The sequence below is a fragment of the Liolophura sinensis genome, chromosome 9 (genome assembly GCF_032854445.1).
Source record: "Liolophura sinensis isolate JHLJ2023 chromosome 9, CUHK_Ljap_v2, whole genome shotgun sequence".
Lineage (NCBI taxonomy): Eukaryota > Metazoa > Mollusca > Polyplacophora > Chitonida > Chitonidae > Liolophura > Liolophura sinensis.
The window spans coordinates 9231276-9246569 of NC_088303.1; the positions used below are offsets into that span (position 1 = coordinate 9231276).

Sequence of the window (15294 nt, forward strand, 5' to 3'; positions counted from 1 at the left end):
ACGTCTGTTAAGTTTTCATGTAATTGCTTAAATTGTAGCAAATTACAGACTCTCTAGCTGGCTGAAGTAGAATTAGGTACAGAACAGGTGCAGTGGTGATAATCACACTTTACTGGACGTCATTAGTCCAGAAACACTCACAACGATGTGATGTCATCATATCTGGTAAATAGTTACGTAGTTTATCAGCAGAATCCTGGATCGTACAGGAATGCAACAAGAGAAACTTTGAGCATTTTGATCGTTGCTCTCATGGCGAGTGTGAAACGTCGTATAATACATGTAATTACTGTAATGGCAAACATTTCTCAGACATTTCTTTAGGCCACAGTATTTGAGAATACTCACAACACGACGCCAATTAAAGACATGAAATAAACTTTGTAAGGAATTTTTACATAGTTTTCGCGTAAACCTGCGGATGGCCGTTGGCCTCTTCGGGCTCTTCCCGATTTCCTCCCACCATAATGCTGGCCTCCTTCATTTAAGTGAAATATTCCTGAGTACGGCGTAAAACACCAATCAAATCAATAGTTTTCTGGTAAAAAATGGTTGGAAGACTACATGTTTAGGTCTATGCAAGTGTTACAACGTGCGGAAACTCTTCAATATGGTCCCCAGATGAAGCACAATAGGCCTACGACTCGAGCTAGCACCGAAAACTAGCCGCAAAGATCAAAGTGTTGAAGGTCAGAGTGTCTTCCAAGGACTAGTACCTCGTAAGTTTGTGATTTAATTTTAAGGATTAACTGTAATATTTTAAAAAATTTATTGGCGTTTAAAGGAAAACACGCTGTGCAAACTGTATGAATCCGTGTAGCGGTTCATACAAAAGTTTACACAGCGGTTTTTGGGTTTTACACCCCGAACAAACTTAAAAAGTATTAAAGTTAATCCTTATAGGCCTAATTTAATTTAAGGAATAAGTGAATGTTACCTAATGGTTTACTTTCATTCCAAAATTTGAGAAATGTATGTCGATTCTTTTGAAGAGAAAACGCCGAATACTCATGAATACGCATCTTATGAAAGAGCGGGTCGTTCAAAAAATCGTCCACGGATAACGTAACATTTAGGTGGTGAATTATGAAAGATCTTTGGACCAGAAGGTGCCGAAGAAGTGGAATTTATTACGTGAGACGTATTTTCTAGTTGACAATTACGTTTACCCTGTGAATAACGGGCTACTGTTTTTATTGTTGGACGCATGAGGATATGCCGGAGAGTGTACAGAGGTGACTTCGTCACACCGATTGCAAAACGCGCGTAGTTGTAATATATGGAAAATATCTCAGTATCTCAAACGTACTGGTTATCTAAGAACAACAGTGTGTGCTTTAGACATCGATCTGAATTTGATCAAACTGGCTACTTTTGGCGACATAACTTGCAGTTGGCTATGAACCACTGGTCTTTCACCGTCCGTGTCAGCGTGTGTCACGAAGCCCCTACTGGGCCAGCACTACTGATTTATCTGTCTTCATTCCTTCTAGATTATCCTCTGTATTTGTACTGTGAATATAATGCAGACGAAAGCAGACATATTTAAAATGTTCTGTTTGTCATTTTAAATGACAAGCCTTCAATATCCTCCAGTTCTATTCTTAGAAAAAGTTGGCGTGGTTTCATTTTTTTTAAATACGTCGTTATATTATCATACTAGGTGTATGGACAAAAGCACTACTTTAAATGATGTGCTGGCCATTGTCTCTTTATATCAATTTGCCTGTGAGCTTATGTACATAGGGCTCTTTTCAGTGTTGACAAATGCCTTATTATACTGTCCTATAATTTGTATGTACGAAAACACACGTACTATGTTAGTCAGTATATTGTTATATACTTATATGAACACACATAAATATTATCTCACTCCATGTATAAATAAAGATGCTCCCTGCCAGGTTTGTAACAGGTTTATTACACTATCTATGATCATAGACAAAACTATTCCTTACCATGTTTGCCAATGCCTTGTAATATATATTATCTTACCACATGGTTGGACAAAAAGAAATACTACTTCTGTTTAAACATTTTGAATCTTTTGATCTCTGTCAACGTCTTGAAATACCATCTTACCGTTATCTGGCCGTTTTGGGTGATGGTTGATGATATATCTAACTTTTTTCGTGGATTACATTTATAAGACTCTAAGCTTTTTGAGTATTGGTCGACGGTATCATAATTTTTGCTTTTGTTGACGGCTTGTATTCTTAATAAAATGTATCTGTGTGGACGAGAAAACCTTTTTTCATGATGGTCTATATATTTATTTATTTGATTGGTGTTTTACGCCGTACTCAAGAACATTTCACTTGTACGACAGCGGACAGCATTATGGTGGGTCGAAATCGGGAGAAACCCACGACCATCCGCAGGTTGCTGTCAGACCTTCCCACGTACGGCCGGAGAGGAGGCCAGCACGAGCTGGACTTGAACTCACAGCGACCGCATTGGTGAGATGCTCCTGGGTCATTACGCTTTGGTTGTCTATATAAACTTGTAATATTACAACATATCGTCTGTACTGCCTATAGCGCTCCTTGCCACGTTGTCAAATGCCTTCTTGTATTGTGAAACTTTGTGTGAGGGCTGAAGGATCCTTTGCCACGTTGTACGGTGAATGTCCACGTTATGTAAAAATATTCTAATATGTACCTCAAGTCGATAAATTAAAAATAAAGTCAACACTAAAATCCGCTGTGGGCGACTCCATTTTGCCTAAGAACTAGTCCTGAAGTCTTCTGTGTTAGGTGAATTGCCTTTGGAAACCGCCGAAGTGCAGTTCGTACATTTCCGCTAGAACTCTTCTTCCCAGAAGGTAGCGAACAGTAGTTCGTTTTCCGTTTGACGATCGGGAAACCGGAATGTTGGACGTTAATCCAGAGTTCACACGAACAAGCCGGCAAGTTTTAACGACTCTCAATGGCTGTGAGGCAACACACCCCCAACATAAATTACAGGGTGTTAAAGATGGAGGACACCATGGACGCAAAGCTGGCGATTTCGGCCAGCCTTGCCGTTTTCAGGCTTTACGTGTATGGCGAGGAAAAATCGCAAACTTATACAGCAGGCACCACTAGATAGAAAAAATGATCTCTTTTCAGCCTACAGTATCATTTTTAAAAGTCTTCTTCTCCTTTAATACACAAGATATGCATGGATAAGGCTGGTTTTCAGACTTGTTTTTGAGAAGTTAACCATGTAAACAAACGACCAATCAGGATCGATGAACATGCAAAACTTGTACGGATAAAACTGGTTTTAGTAATTGATCTGCATGATCTTGTATAAAATGAACTTGCACAAATTACATCACACTCGGACAATATTATTAATATCAGTGAATATATGCACATGTAACATGAAAAGAAACCACCAATCAAAACAAGTGGTGGTGACCAAACCACAAGTCGTGGAGGAAACAAAGCTGCAAGAAGTAGAGGAAACACATGTGCTAGTTGAAGAGGAAACCAATATGCACGGAGGAAACAAAGCTGCAAGTAGTAGAGGAAACCAATATGCTAGTCATGAGGGAAACACAGGTGCAAGTTAAAGAGGAAATCAATCAGCAGGTTGAAGGGGAAAACAATATGCAAGTAGTGGAGGAAACAAGGCTGCAAATAGTAGAGGAAACACAGGTTTCAGTTGAAGAGGAAACCAATATGGAAGTTGTGGATACCTAGCTACGAATCATAAAGGAAACCAATGTGGAAGTTATGGAGGGAACTTATCTGTAGGTTGTTATGGAAAACAAGATGCAAGTAGTGGAGGAAACCAATATGCAAGTTGTAGAAGAGGACAATATGCAAGTTGTGGAATTAACCAAGCTACAGGCCGGGGTAATGTTGAAAAGTGTACCCTGCAAGGATTGTGCATTGCATTAACAGTATAAATAACTTCCCCATTGGTTAATTACATTAATTTATTGAAAAGATTTTATTAATACAAATGTTGATAAGACAATATGAGCATACAGTGATGTCTTCCAAGGATCAAGATATATGCTATTGACACATACGTATATATTACCACCCTTAAATAGGACGCATACTCCATCAATGACCGATTAGTTTCACAGTAGATTCAGTACAAGGCTGAGGGAGTGAATCTATGAATGTACATGCACTGGTCTCTGCAATCTGTGGCATATAGCAGGTGACTGTTGGAAATATAATGCTATTCGTTTTGACACCGCACCCACATCTATGCCTCATCCAGGGACAAATATGAAGAGCATCAATAGTGACAGGAAATGTAAAGCTTTGTGCAACCAGCAAGCTTGTCACATTCTAAAACATTCCTAGAAGAAATCACATTTAATCATTTGTAACTTCCAAAACTATGTTTTGGATGATTACCTACGATTCACTGTCTTAATATATCTCTTTTGCTTTAAATTTAGTCTGCACAGAGTGAAGGACATACACACTTCCTGGTTGGGTGGATACCAAGGTCACTAAAGTCTGTCGTGTGTGTATACTCTTGACACTTCATGCTTATGCCTCCAGGGTAACAGTTGTTTACAGTGTAAGTGATTTCCAGCATAGTTGGCTTAACCATACAGTTGATTCCACCCATTAGACTTTGATGCTAGTATATTACACCACTGTCACTTATTTTCCATTTGCACCTGTGTATGTAAATATTGCGCTTTAAACATCCCCACATGTTTAAAATTTATCATTTAGAAATAATAAACAGCTTCACAACCAATTCCAACTGGACTGCCAAATGGGAGGTCGAACATTTGTTATTACAATATTCCGTATGCTTGTCTATCAATGTTAAATCTCTTCAACTCTACAGCAAAATGTATTACCTCAATGGACAGAAATATTTGCCTAACTACATGATTCTCATCAACGTGACATAACAGCCCTGACCAAAACTGATTGTTATGATATACAGAAGGTTAACAGATCTGAATATTGAACATTCTTTTTCCCCACCCCTGCCCTCCCCCCGAGCCAACACTGAACAACAATCTGGTACAGCTGACTTATACATATGGGGTTCACATAGCAAAGACAAGTTATAAAAGATATAATAAAACTACAGGCGACTTAAGAACATCAGATTCATCAAAGAATTAGCACAAGGAGTACGGAAATATGAAGAAACAAGGGGCACAGGTATTGACCTGCTGACAGACTTAACACTATCACAATGAAAAGAGGAAGACAAGTGAGGTTACAGAACAGTTACACCACTAAACAGTCCTCAAAGCATGCTTAACACACAGCTGTGGCACTTCATACATAATCAAATATAGAACACACCACAGATTACAGCCAGGGAAAACCAATACCTATTACCCATGGCTGTTATGCAGAAGTTTTAGCAGGGACCTATCTAAAGTCCTCAAATTTCAAGTATTAGTGCAAGATAGGCTTCTCAAGACCTCAACATTCCGCTTGATAAATCAATCTATCGATGTAACTTGTAAGGTGCTAAAGCCTAGCTAGGTTTGTAATGAATAAGAATGTACATGACAGATAGGTACCATATTTACAAAATGTACAACACTTTAGAAAAAGGCCGTCTTTCGCGATCGAACACCTTATAACAAGATTCTGCAAGTGTTTTCAATCTATGAAAAAGAGCATTATACCCATCTTGAGGGAGGGTTCTCTTTTGTCAACTTTTAAAAGTAAAACATGATTTTAGAAGTTATAAAGTCATGCAGTCTGAAAACTCTGGTTCTAAATTCCCATTTAACTACATTTATTTGTAAAGGTCTTGTTTTGACCAATTTCCCAGCCTCGCCAGGACATTGGACAGAACACAGCCTCGGACTGCTGCTGTAGGAGTTCTGTCCCTTTATAGTGGGTTAACTGCCCCTGATATCCCTGGTCCACAGCAGATGATGGGCTAGCCTGGCCTCTTCTCTGCACAAGAGCAGTTATCACTTAGGTCCAAATGTCTTTTGGTTTTCTACAGTATGGTCACCCAATCACCAGAATTTCTAAAGCAGTACACACTTTCTTTTCTTTGTCAACTCCGGAGGTTCTAAGGCCGCCAAGATCGCCTCATCAAATACATTCTTTAGACCTTTCTGTGAACATGTAAATTCAAACAGATTATTATAAAATTTTTGATTCTGTATGTAAAAAGATACAAGCTAGGCTAAGTAGACTGCCTACAAGGGATCAATTACGTCACATCTATACTTCTTGCCTGAAATAATTTGTTTCAATGTCAAATTGACGAATGCATTCACAGATTTATACGTATGTGCATTCTGCATGATGAAATGTAGCAGTCTAATAGGTGTTAAGTAGCAGAAACCTTATGTAACAGCTCTGGTAGCATTGTGGTCAGGAAATGCATTTTACTACATCAAAAATGTAAAACAATAAATCTAACTATTTTCTTTTTAATGGTGTTTCATCGGAGACATCCTTCATTTCAGAGTGGTCTTCGCCTTTAATATCTCAAATTCATGGCTGTTCAACCTCTGATTAAGTGGCGAGGAAGAGATTGCAGCAAGAATGAACACTCCACATGATGCCCATATTAGCCAAATGTAAGTCATAACACCTCCACTTCCCATCACAGCACAATTTTGTCACAGTGATCTTACCAAGTATCATTTTTTAAGGACAAAGCTACCAGGCTATTTGGTACTGTAGTGCTTTCAAGACAGCTGCCATACGACTACACAGGTAAAATCCCTTCAGGGAATGTGCCTACATTTAAATATGTATGCTTGGGGTTTAACCTTGCATTTAACAATTTTTCAGTCATATGACGAGGAGTTGTCATTAGGCATGTGTACATATGCTGTGTTTTCTGGTGGCTTGGCAGGTCCATGCCGCCACTGAAGTATCACGCAAAAGACACCAGATATGACACTCCACCCAGACACCGGGCCAACCAATCATGCTTCCTTGCTCTCAACTCTAAGTGCTGAATAATAAGTGAGGCAGCACCAAGTAACATTTTTTAACGCTTTGGTTTAACCCAACCCAGGATTGACCCCAGGTCTCGCGACTTCGAAGCGGCGGCTCTAAACACTTGAGCCGTCAGCGGACTTTGTAGTTCTTCTTTTCTAACAAGGATGTTTTTAGACTCTTGGACTGTTTTAGCACTGCAATTTCGGAAATTTTTGGCCCTAAATGATAAGCAGTATTTGAGTATAGCAATCTCTGAAATAAAGACCACTGCAAATTATGGAGTGTAGGACATGTGTCATGTTACTAATGAGGAGGCAAATGGCCGGTGAGATGAAATCACTGTCAATAGTATTACAATATAATTGTGTCCTGCGATGGGAACGATCACATATGGAGTGTTTATTCATGCTGCAATCTCTCCTGCGCTATTTGGCGAATGGCGTGGGCGCTGACTGAAAGTTGAGCTGACATGATTATGGCGTATCCAAATATCTCTCAACCTACTGGCCAGTGTACTCGAACTGTACACAAACATGGTGCAGTGTATTATATGATAAAACACCTATACATGTCAGGGTTTGTCATACTCCTCTAAAAACAAGGATTTACATGTACACCATTTTTAAATGGAAAACAATGTCATTGATTTGTTGGGATGGTAGAGTATTCTAGTTATCAAAATACATAAAAGAAATTTTTAAGGCATTTATTTGGACTCTAAAAACATACTTATTTTGGCAAATTTACAGTGAAAGTACAGTATCTATTTGAAAATTATTTCCATAGTAACATGAATCAGATTATCATAAGCCTACCTGAGTGAGAGCTGAGCATTCCACATATTTAACTGCTCGCAGTTCACGAGCCAGTTTTTCTCCCTGTTCAATAGTGATAGGTTTCTGCTTGTTTTTGGCCAGTTTTTCTATTGTAGCAGCATCATCTCGTAAATCTATTTGCGTTCCCACAAGCAGAAATGGTGTTCGCTGACAATGATGCGTGATTTCAGGAACCCACTGAAAAAAATAAAAAATTGTTTAGAGTTTATTTTTTTCCGACTTTAAATGAGATGTAACACCATAAATTTAACAAGAATTTGAAATTAGGCCATCTCCTGTAGAATTTTCTCCTATTTTCCCAATCTTTCCAATGTTAATTTTGTCAAAATAGGGCATCTGGAAGACAATGAGACACCCCGCTGGCAAAACCTACGAGATCCACTGCCTATTCTGCTCATCAAATCATCAGTTAAATGGACATTCTACATCATTATTATGTTCCTTTTTTTTTGTTTTGTTTTGGCAGAAGCCATTAAACTATCTACCAGCTTTTGCTGTGGTATTACTAAACATTTCAGAGAAATGTTTGGGGTAAGGTTCTCATGGAAAAAAAAATCTGAAATGCTTGACCTCCCTAAACCACTTTTTGGTATAATTTGAGATATGTTTAAATGGAGGAAAATACCTAAAAATAATTCACAATTATGAACCAAAACCTGCAATCTTGCAGAAAAATAAAAACTGACATCAGCGAGTATTATTCTTCCCTCTGATCTGGATACATGATGTGCATACATGTAAGATATTCTTACCTTTTCTCTAACATTTTCAAACGATGATGGTGAGACAACAGAGAAGCAGACTAAGAAGACGTCGGTTTGAGGGTAGCTGAGAGGACGAAGTCTGTCATAGTCCTCCTGTCCCGCAGTATCAAACAACCCCAGGGTGTACGGCTCCCCACCAATCATCACCGTCACCGCATAGTTGTCAAATACCTGCAGACAAAAAATATCAAGACTTAAAATTTCAACATATACAAACATGCACTTACTAACTAGTCTAAAAGTCCAGAAGCACAAGGAACCAGATTCTCTAATCTTTCCCATCACACGGACTTTGTTGTATGCATGTTACACACATCATTCAACACTTCTAAACCATCTACATACATGTACCTCATATGTAATGCTCATACCTTTACATGAGTTTACTTGGTCAGACAGCCACAAGACAATAACCCAACAAAACTAGATCCCTGGCCCCGGGATCAAAAAGCAATCTAAGACTTGGGTCAAAATTTAAAATCAATTTACAATTGTTGTGACTACAAGGTCAAAATTTTGCTTCAGAACGTAAATTCTAGAAAAAAAAAATAAATAACCGACAGGAAAATATCAAATTTAATGACTGAAGTTTTGACGTAAGTCTAAGATCGCTTCATGGTCACGGGGCCTTATATCTGAAATACCCATGGAAATAGGTTCAGTACTTCACCGACAAAATCTGAATACATGGAAAAGCACTATGTCTTAAATGGGGGTAGTTATGAAAACAATTATATATATTAAATCTCCACAAGCATCCACAAATTCAGGTGATAGGCAAGATGTAACAGTAGTCTGGAAGGAGATGCAATCACAAAATCGTGTCTATAGACTGACGGACAAGGCGATTCCAGTTTAACCCCCCTGTGGTGCAACCCCTGCCTGCATGCCAAATGCAGGCAAAAATCGCTGTGGGCATGTCATAGGCTTCCGCCAATGGGTGAGTTTTCTGTGTTCTCCATGACTCATCCAGTACATGAAACCGGGCACAATGTCAAATCCATTGCTGACAAAAAGCTGCAATTTTGTGGCGTACACCATTTTCTACTGAGCAACAGCTCCGAAAAATCCAAACAAAGGTAACGCTACTGGTTCTCTGTCATCTGATCGCAATAGCTTCTATGACCACAGTTCTATTAAATTAAATGTTCAGGTCTGTTTTCAACCATTTCTGACACTTAATTTGTAATGCAGGCACCTTGCGGACATTTGCGAAGTTGGCTGTTCAATCCACTCCAAAAAAACGACATATGCCGATTTCTGCTGTGGACTGAGAAGAGATGGGTCTTCTCGATCACTCCTGTAAGTTTCAATTAATTTCAGGCTGGTTATATGCAGAAAACTTGAGGAAGTGTTGACTTTTTCTTTTCCACAATTGCGGAGTGCATGCGCGGTGAATTCGGTGAACCCAAAATCTGGATTGTACCTGAGGGCACAGGCAGAAAACATGGATAACGAAGCAGATGTGCACATGCTATCTGTTAGCCTGTCCAGAGCACATTTAGCCGATTATAGCAATAAATAATAATTGGAAATATGCAAGCAACTGGGATTAATCATCAAAAACATATCCACTTGGCATATGACCAGGAAATACACCTTATTTGACATTTCTACTCCTGGCAAATACTGTCACAAAAACTGATAGTTCGAGAACCATGGACAAAGGAAGCACAACATATTTGAAAACACTTCTTTCAGGGAAGTGGTAAGGCCAATGTTTACTATACCATAAAATACTTGACTTTCTCACTTTCCCAAAAAAGGTGTTTTGAAAAAGATTGGCCCCTGCTTTCAGGTTTGAGGGTTAAGCCTGCTTTCGGCACACTTTTAGAAATTCCTTTTAGAGCTCTGAAAACTATGCATCATTACATGATAAACGGCACAAATATGCAACCAATCAAAAATGACTTAAATTTTTTTGTTACTTCTTTTTGTACTTCAAGCTAAATTGTCTATACAATTGCTGTTCTAAAGCTTTTCTCTAAAATCCCTTCACTGTTAAGACTTACCGTAGGTACATATTCTGATGGAAATTTGTTGGTGGTGTAGGAGATGAGCAAGCATGTTTTACCCACAGCCCCATCTCCAACCACCACACACTTAATGGTCTGCATGCTGGGGATATTGTGCCAAGAAATCCTTGAAACTAATGTGCTCTGTAAATAAAAAAGCAAGCATATTTATTAGAACAAGGATGAGAGCAAAGATGTGAATGCATGATAAGATGCTGGATTCAAATACATGTTGCGGTCTACTAACCACTACCAATACATGCATTACAATGTAATGTTTCACGTTTTACAATATATATTTCGTTCTTGTGCACCTTATTTTTTTAAGCGCCATTTTTCAGTCCGATGGTAATGGAATTATGGGCACAGGAAAGCTGGTAGAGCGCAGAGCAACCAGTGCAACCTCACTGATCACAGCCTAAGAAGTACGAAGACCATACCTCTCAGCTTACAAAATATCCAAATTCTGCACTATAAGCACAAGAATGTTTTATCACACCCTTTTCTCCTTTACAAACAACCCTCCTATTCTGACCACCTTCATGAACACCCCAATGTTATACATATAGTCTTTCGTAAATGTAATAATCACAGGCAGAATATTTGTGCAAGTATGCATGTTATGGTTGTACTATGACAAACTTCAAATCCCACTGCTCAAATCCTTCAGCTGGCAAGTGCAGTGTTGTCACAACTATAGTGTATAGGCACACCTACATTTACTCCTCTTGGAATGTCTGGATTGCTAAAGCCTGCCTTGATTCACATACATTCCAGGCTAGCTACATGCTGTAATATACACAACAATTTAATGTTGAAGCACATCAAATCACATCAGCGTGGACAAAGGTATTCTTCATTGACAGACACTTTTTATTTTGATGTGCTGGTAAGGCTGGTTGCATGTCACCTATACAACCAAAACCCAGACCCTGAAGTGTGAAATATGTTTACCATATTAAGTCATTTTATAGGTTAGTGTACATTTGGCTCTTTCTCACAAAATAGGTAAATTTCCAACTTCTCAAATCCTGAGAAAATCAAAGATTGACTTAAGACTGAATGTTCACATTTCCAGTATACTGACAGTTCCATTTTTATGCAAATCTATGGCCCACTTTAAACAGATCAGTACATGTTTTAGTCTATTTAAATATAAGTTAATACAAGAACGGGACAGGAACAACCTAAGCACTAGTAAAACATTCCGGGGTTCTGCCCATGGTCAGTGATGGGCGGCTGTGCCTGGCACTAGCCTTGAGCGCCCAGTATCAGACACAAAATCTTGATGTGCCCGGCACTCCACAATTAAGATATCTTTATAGATATATCGTTTAAGGGACAGTAGATTAGAAATTAATTGTACTGTATGGCAACTCATGACCACAGTCTCTTGAAAGTGATGACACTGCTGAAAATGATTGTAATTGTTGTAAACATTGCCGAAAAGAGGTGCTTACAGATGTTCGCAACACTGTTATTTCAGTTAAAGAAAAGTAACGCAGATGTAGAGTGTGGCTATAAAATGCATTGTAAACTTCAATGTGGGCAGTGTGAAAGTAAAAATACAACTCCAAAAACAAGAGCAAACACTGAATTCACAGTCTACACTGTAGAGTAGGCCTAACAAAGTATTTTGCGTCCTACATTTCTTCTGATGAATTCCACTGATCTTGTTCCTGCTTTCTTTTTATCTTTCATGGTTAAAATGCTTTCTAAGAGCACCATTAGACTAGCAACTTTTTAAAAAATCTCTTCCATGTGAAGGAGGACGCTTGCGTTAGTTTGCAAGTGCCCATCACTCTGTCTCTGTGTGAACTCGCGGGACTCCTGAAATGCTGACTTGGCTTATACTAACAATAAGACCATAGGCATCCTGAGCTAGGCAGGGCTACCACAACTATCTGCAGGTTGATGTCAGGCCTTCCCACATACGGTCAACTGATCTCATACATGACGAGCATTAAACTTCTTTCAAACGATAATTTTTTCTGCGAGAGGAATAGTGACATCTGGTATAGTCATGCACATCAAATGTGTACGCAATTTACAAGCGGCCTAGGTTTGAGCACTGTAGACTTCAGGCTTCCATTCTGAGATGCTGTAATCACCAATGAGCATGTGAAAGTGAATTTTTATATCAAATTAGGGCAAGATTTGCCAGCTCATGTTGTAGAATATTCAGAAACTGACAATGCATGCATGACATTCATCCCAAATATTGTGCAATTCACTATTTCAACCATGAGAATATGATCCATACAAGAATAAAACTAAATCAATTTATCAAAATATACACCGTGTTTTACTGAAATGTTTTTTCCACCGATAATATAACGTCTGAACCAACTGGAAGTTTTTCTTTTATTATTTCAAGAGCAGATGAAAGTGTTCTACACACCTTTCTATAAAGTTTGCTGTATCATTTTCCTGTATCCGGCTATAAAGTTTCCAGTATGATTTTTCTGTACCCGGCGTACAGAAATAACTTCACCGCGTTTACAACGACTAATTTCTAAGGTCAAGCGAAGCGACGGGGTCTCCGTCACTTCACCGGTTGATACAGCGTAATAATAATTATAAAAGACAGAACGAACTATTTCATCCTGCAGAACAATACACACAAAATAATGACTGTTACATTACCCTTTGTACTAATCATACAACAATCACCGCGATTATATCGTGCAATATCGAATATGTGAAGTTTTCAAGGGGATTTCTAGGGTTTGTTGTTGTTGTTATAACCGATAGATTTCTTTCCGCCATCTTACTTCCTGTCGTAAATGTTAACAACTGTTTAAATGCAGCAAATTTTAAAACAGGCACGAGTTTCAAACATGATTGAAACACCAGGCTAAGGGAAAAAGAGACGCCCTTCTTAATCATGTGGGATTTGAACATTATAACACAAGTCTTACACTTACAAACGTCAGAGAAAACCGGCTTCTGGGCGTTAACACTAGAACTGCAGGTCTCCCTTCTTCGGTTCAACGGAGTCCGGAAATGGAAAGTGCGATCAGCGCATGCGTTATATAGTACTGTCAATATGACGGCTTGAGTTATATTTAGAAATCCCTCTGTTGACCTGTTAATGGGTGGCAAATTCTGACAGGTATATAAACAGACTGGGAGGTGGAGTTGTTCAGTTCAGTTTTCTAGCGTAATAGTTTGATTAAGCAAACTGGAAAATGCATGGCGTTAAAAGTGTGATCCCCTCAGAAAATTTACATACATGTTGGGCGCTTGTATCACCATAGGCTAATCTGAAAAGCGTAAGGCTTATAGGCTAGGCCTACATTCATGGAATTATATAGATCCCAGGTTGGAATCATCGATTGTAAACACATCTAAATGTACGGCTTAAAATTTTTTTTGTTATTTTCATACTACGTTACAGTACTGCTCTCCACTGTAGCCAGTACTGATTTTGGATGTACGAAACCATTAGTGGTTACAGATTTAAAATGTCTGCTAATGTTCACCCAATGTGTTTTGATATCGTTATCACCCTGTACACCGCTTGTACAGGTTTGGTTAAGAACGTTATTTATTAATGGTCTATCCTTGCAAATACCTTAGTGAAATATTTGAATGCAGTGACAAATATTTTGTATTGAACACAGGCTCACCTGGGAACATTACGATAACCGTGTTTCAATTCATGCTAATTAAGTCATAACGTTCTGGTCAGTTTTATGCGGTGTATGTTTCTTTTAATGTATCCTAACGGTTTAACTTGTGCTTATATTCCTTACAAACATGTAAGATATGTATGACATCCAGTGTTATCATTCCACCCCCACTTTCTAGATCAAAAAGGAAGTGGCAGTGGTCTGGTGATGTACATAAATAATACCATCTCTAACAGTACAAATAAGGAGGACTAATCTTCCCTTGGGACTAATGGCAATTTTGAATCACTGTTTGTCGATATTATTTTAAATGGAAATAATTATACATTTGGTATAATTTATAGACCTCCAGGGAAGAGTTTAGTAAATTTTAATTATATGTGGCAGTCAGTTGTCTCAGGCTTGAAACCTGAAACATGCAAATCTTGTATAATGGGAGATTTTGATATCGATCTGTTCAAGATAGAACGTCACACCCCATCAAAGTAATTCTTTGTTGTAATGAAAACGCATTATTTTCCCTCCAAGATAACCAAGCCTACTAGAATTACAACATTGGCAGATGATATATACCAAAACTTTCATGGAGATGGTATTGTTTCAGGTAAATTACTTTCTGAAGTTACGGATCATTTTCCCGTTTTTCACATTAACAAATGCACATTGGCATGTGTTCCACCACCCACATCTTACACTTATCGTCGAATTTCTGAACATCATCAAATGATATTTAGAGCGGAATTAGAAAATATCGACAAAGGATCGGTAATGTCTGAAACTGATGATCCGTACATTCACCTGAGTTGTTTTCTGGAAGATTTCAATAATGTATATAGGACATGTTTTCGTGTCACGTCTTCTACACAGCATCAACGGTATCCATAAGCCATGGATAACATACGCAATTTTGAATTCTATTCGTGAGAGGAATAGGCTCTGCCGTCTGAAATTGAAAGAAAAGGACACTCTTATATTAGCAGAATACAAGACTTGCCGCAATAAATTTAACCATATCATAAGAACCGCCAAAAAATACTATGAGACAAAATTTAACAGCTGTTACAATGGTATGAAAGGTATATGGAAAATTACATCCCACTTATTGAATGGAAAATCTCACGTCTGGTTACCATCTAATTTAA

General features: G+C 38.4%; 1 protein-coding gene across 1 annotated transcript; it reads right to left on the bottom strand.

Moving 5' to 3' along the window:
• Positions 1–3910: 3910 nt before the first annotated feature.
• On the bottom strand, positions 3911–13506 carry LOC135474705 (cdc42 homolog). Its single transcript, XM_064754268.1, has 5 exons — positions 13445–13506; positions 10515–10661; positions 8491–8673; positions 7718–7915; positions 3911–6061 (listed from the first exon to the last, which is right to left on the bottom strand). Exons 2-5 carry the CDS (start codon positions 10617–10619, stop codon positions 5972–5974), a joined length of 576 nt encoding a protein of 191 aa, XP_064610338.1. The 5' UTR covers positions 10620–10661; positions 13445–13506; the 3' UTR covers positions 3911–5971.
• Positions 13507–15294: the final 1788 nt, after the last annotated feature.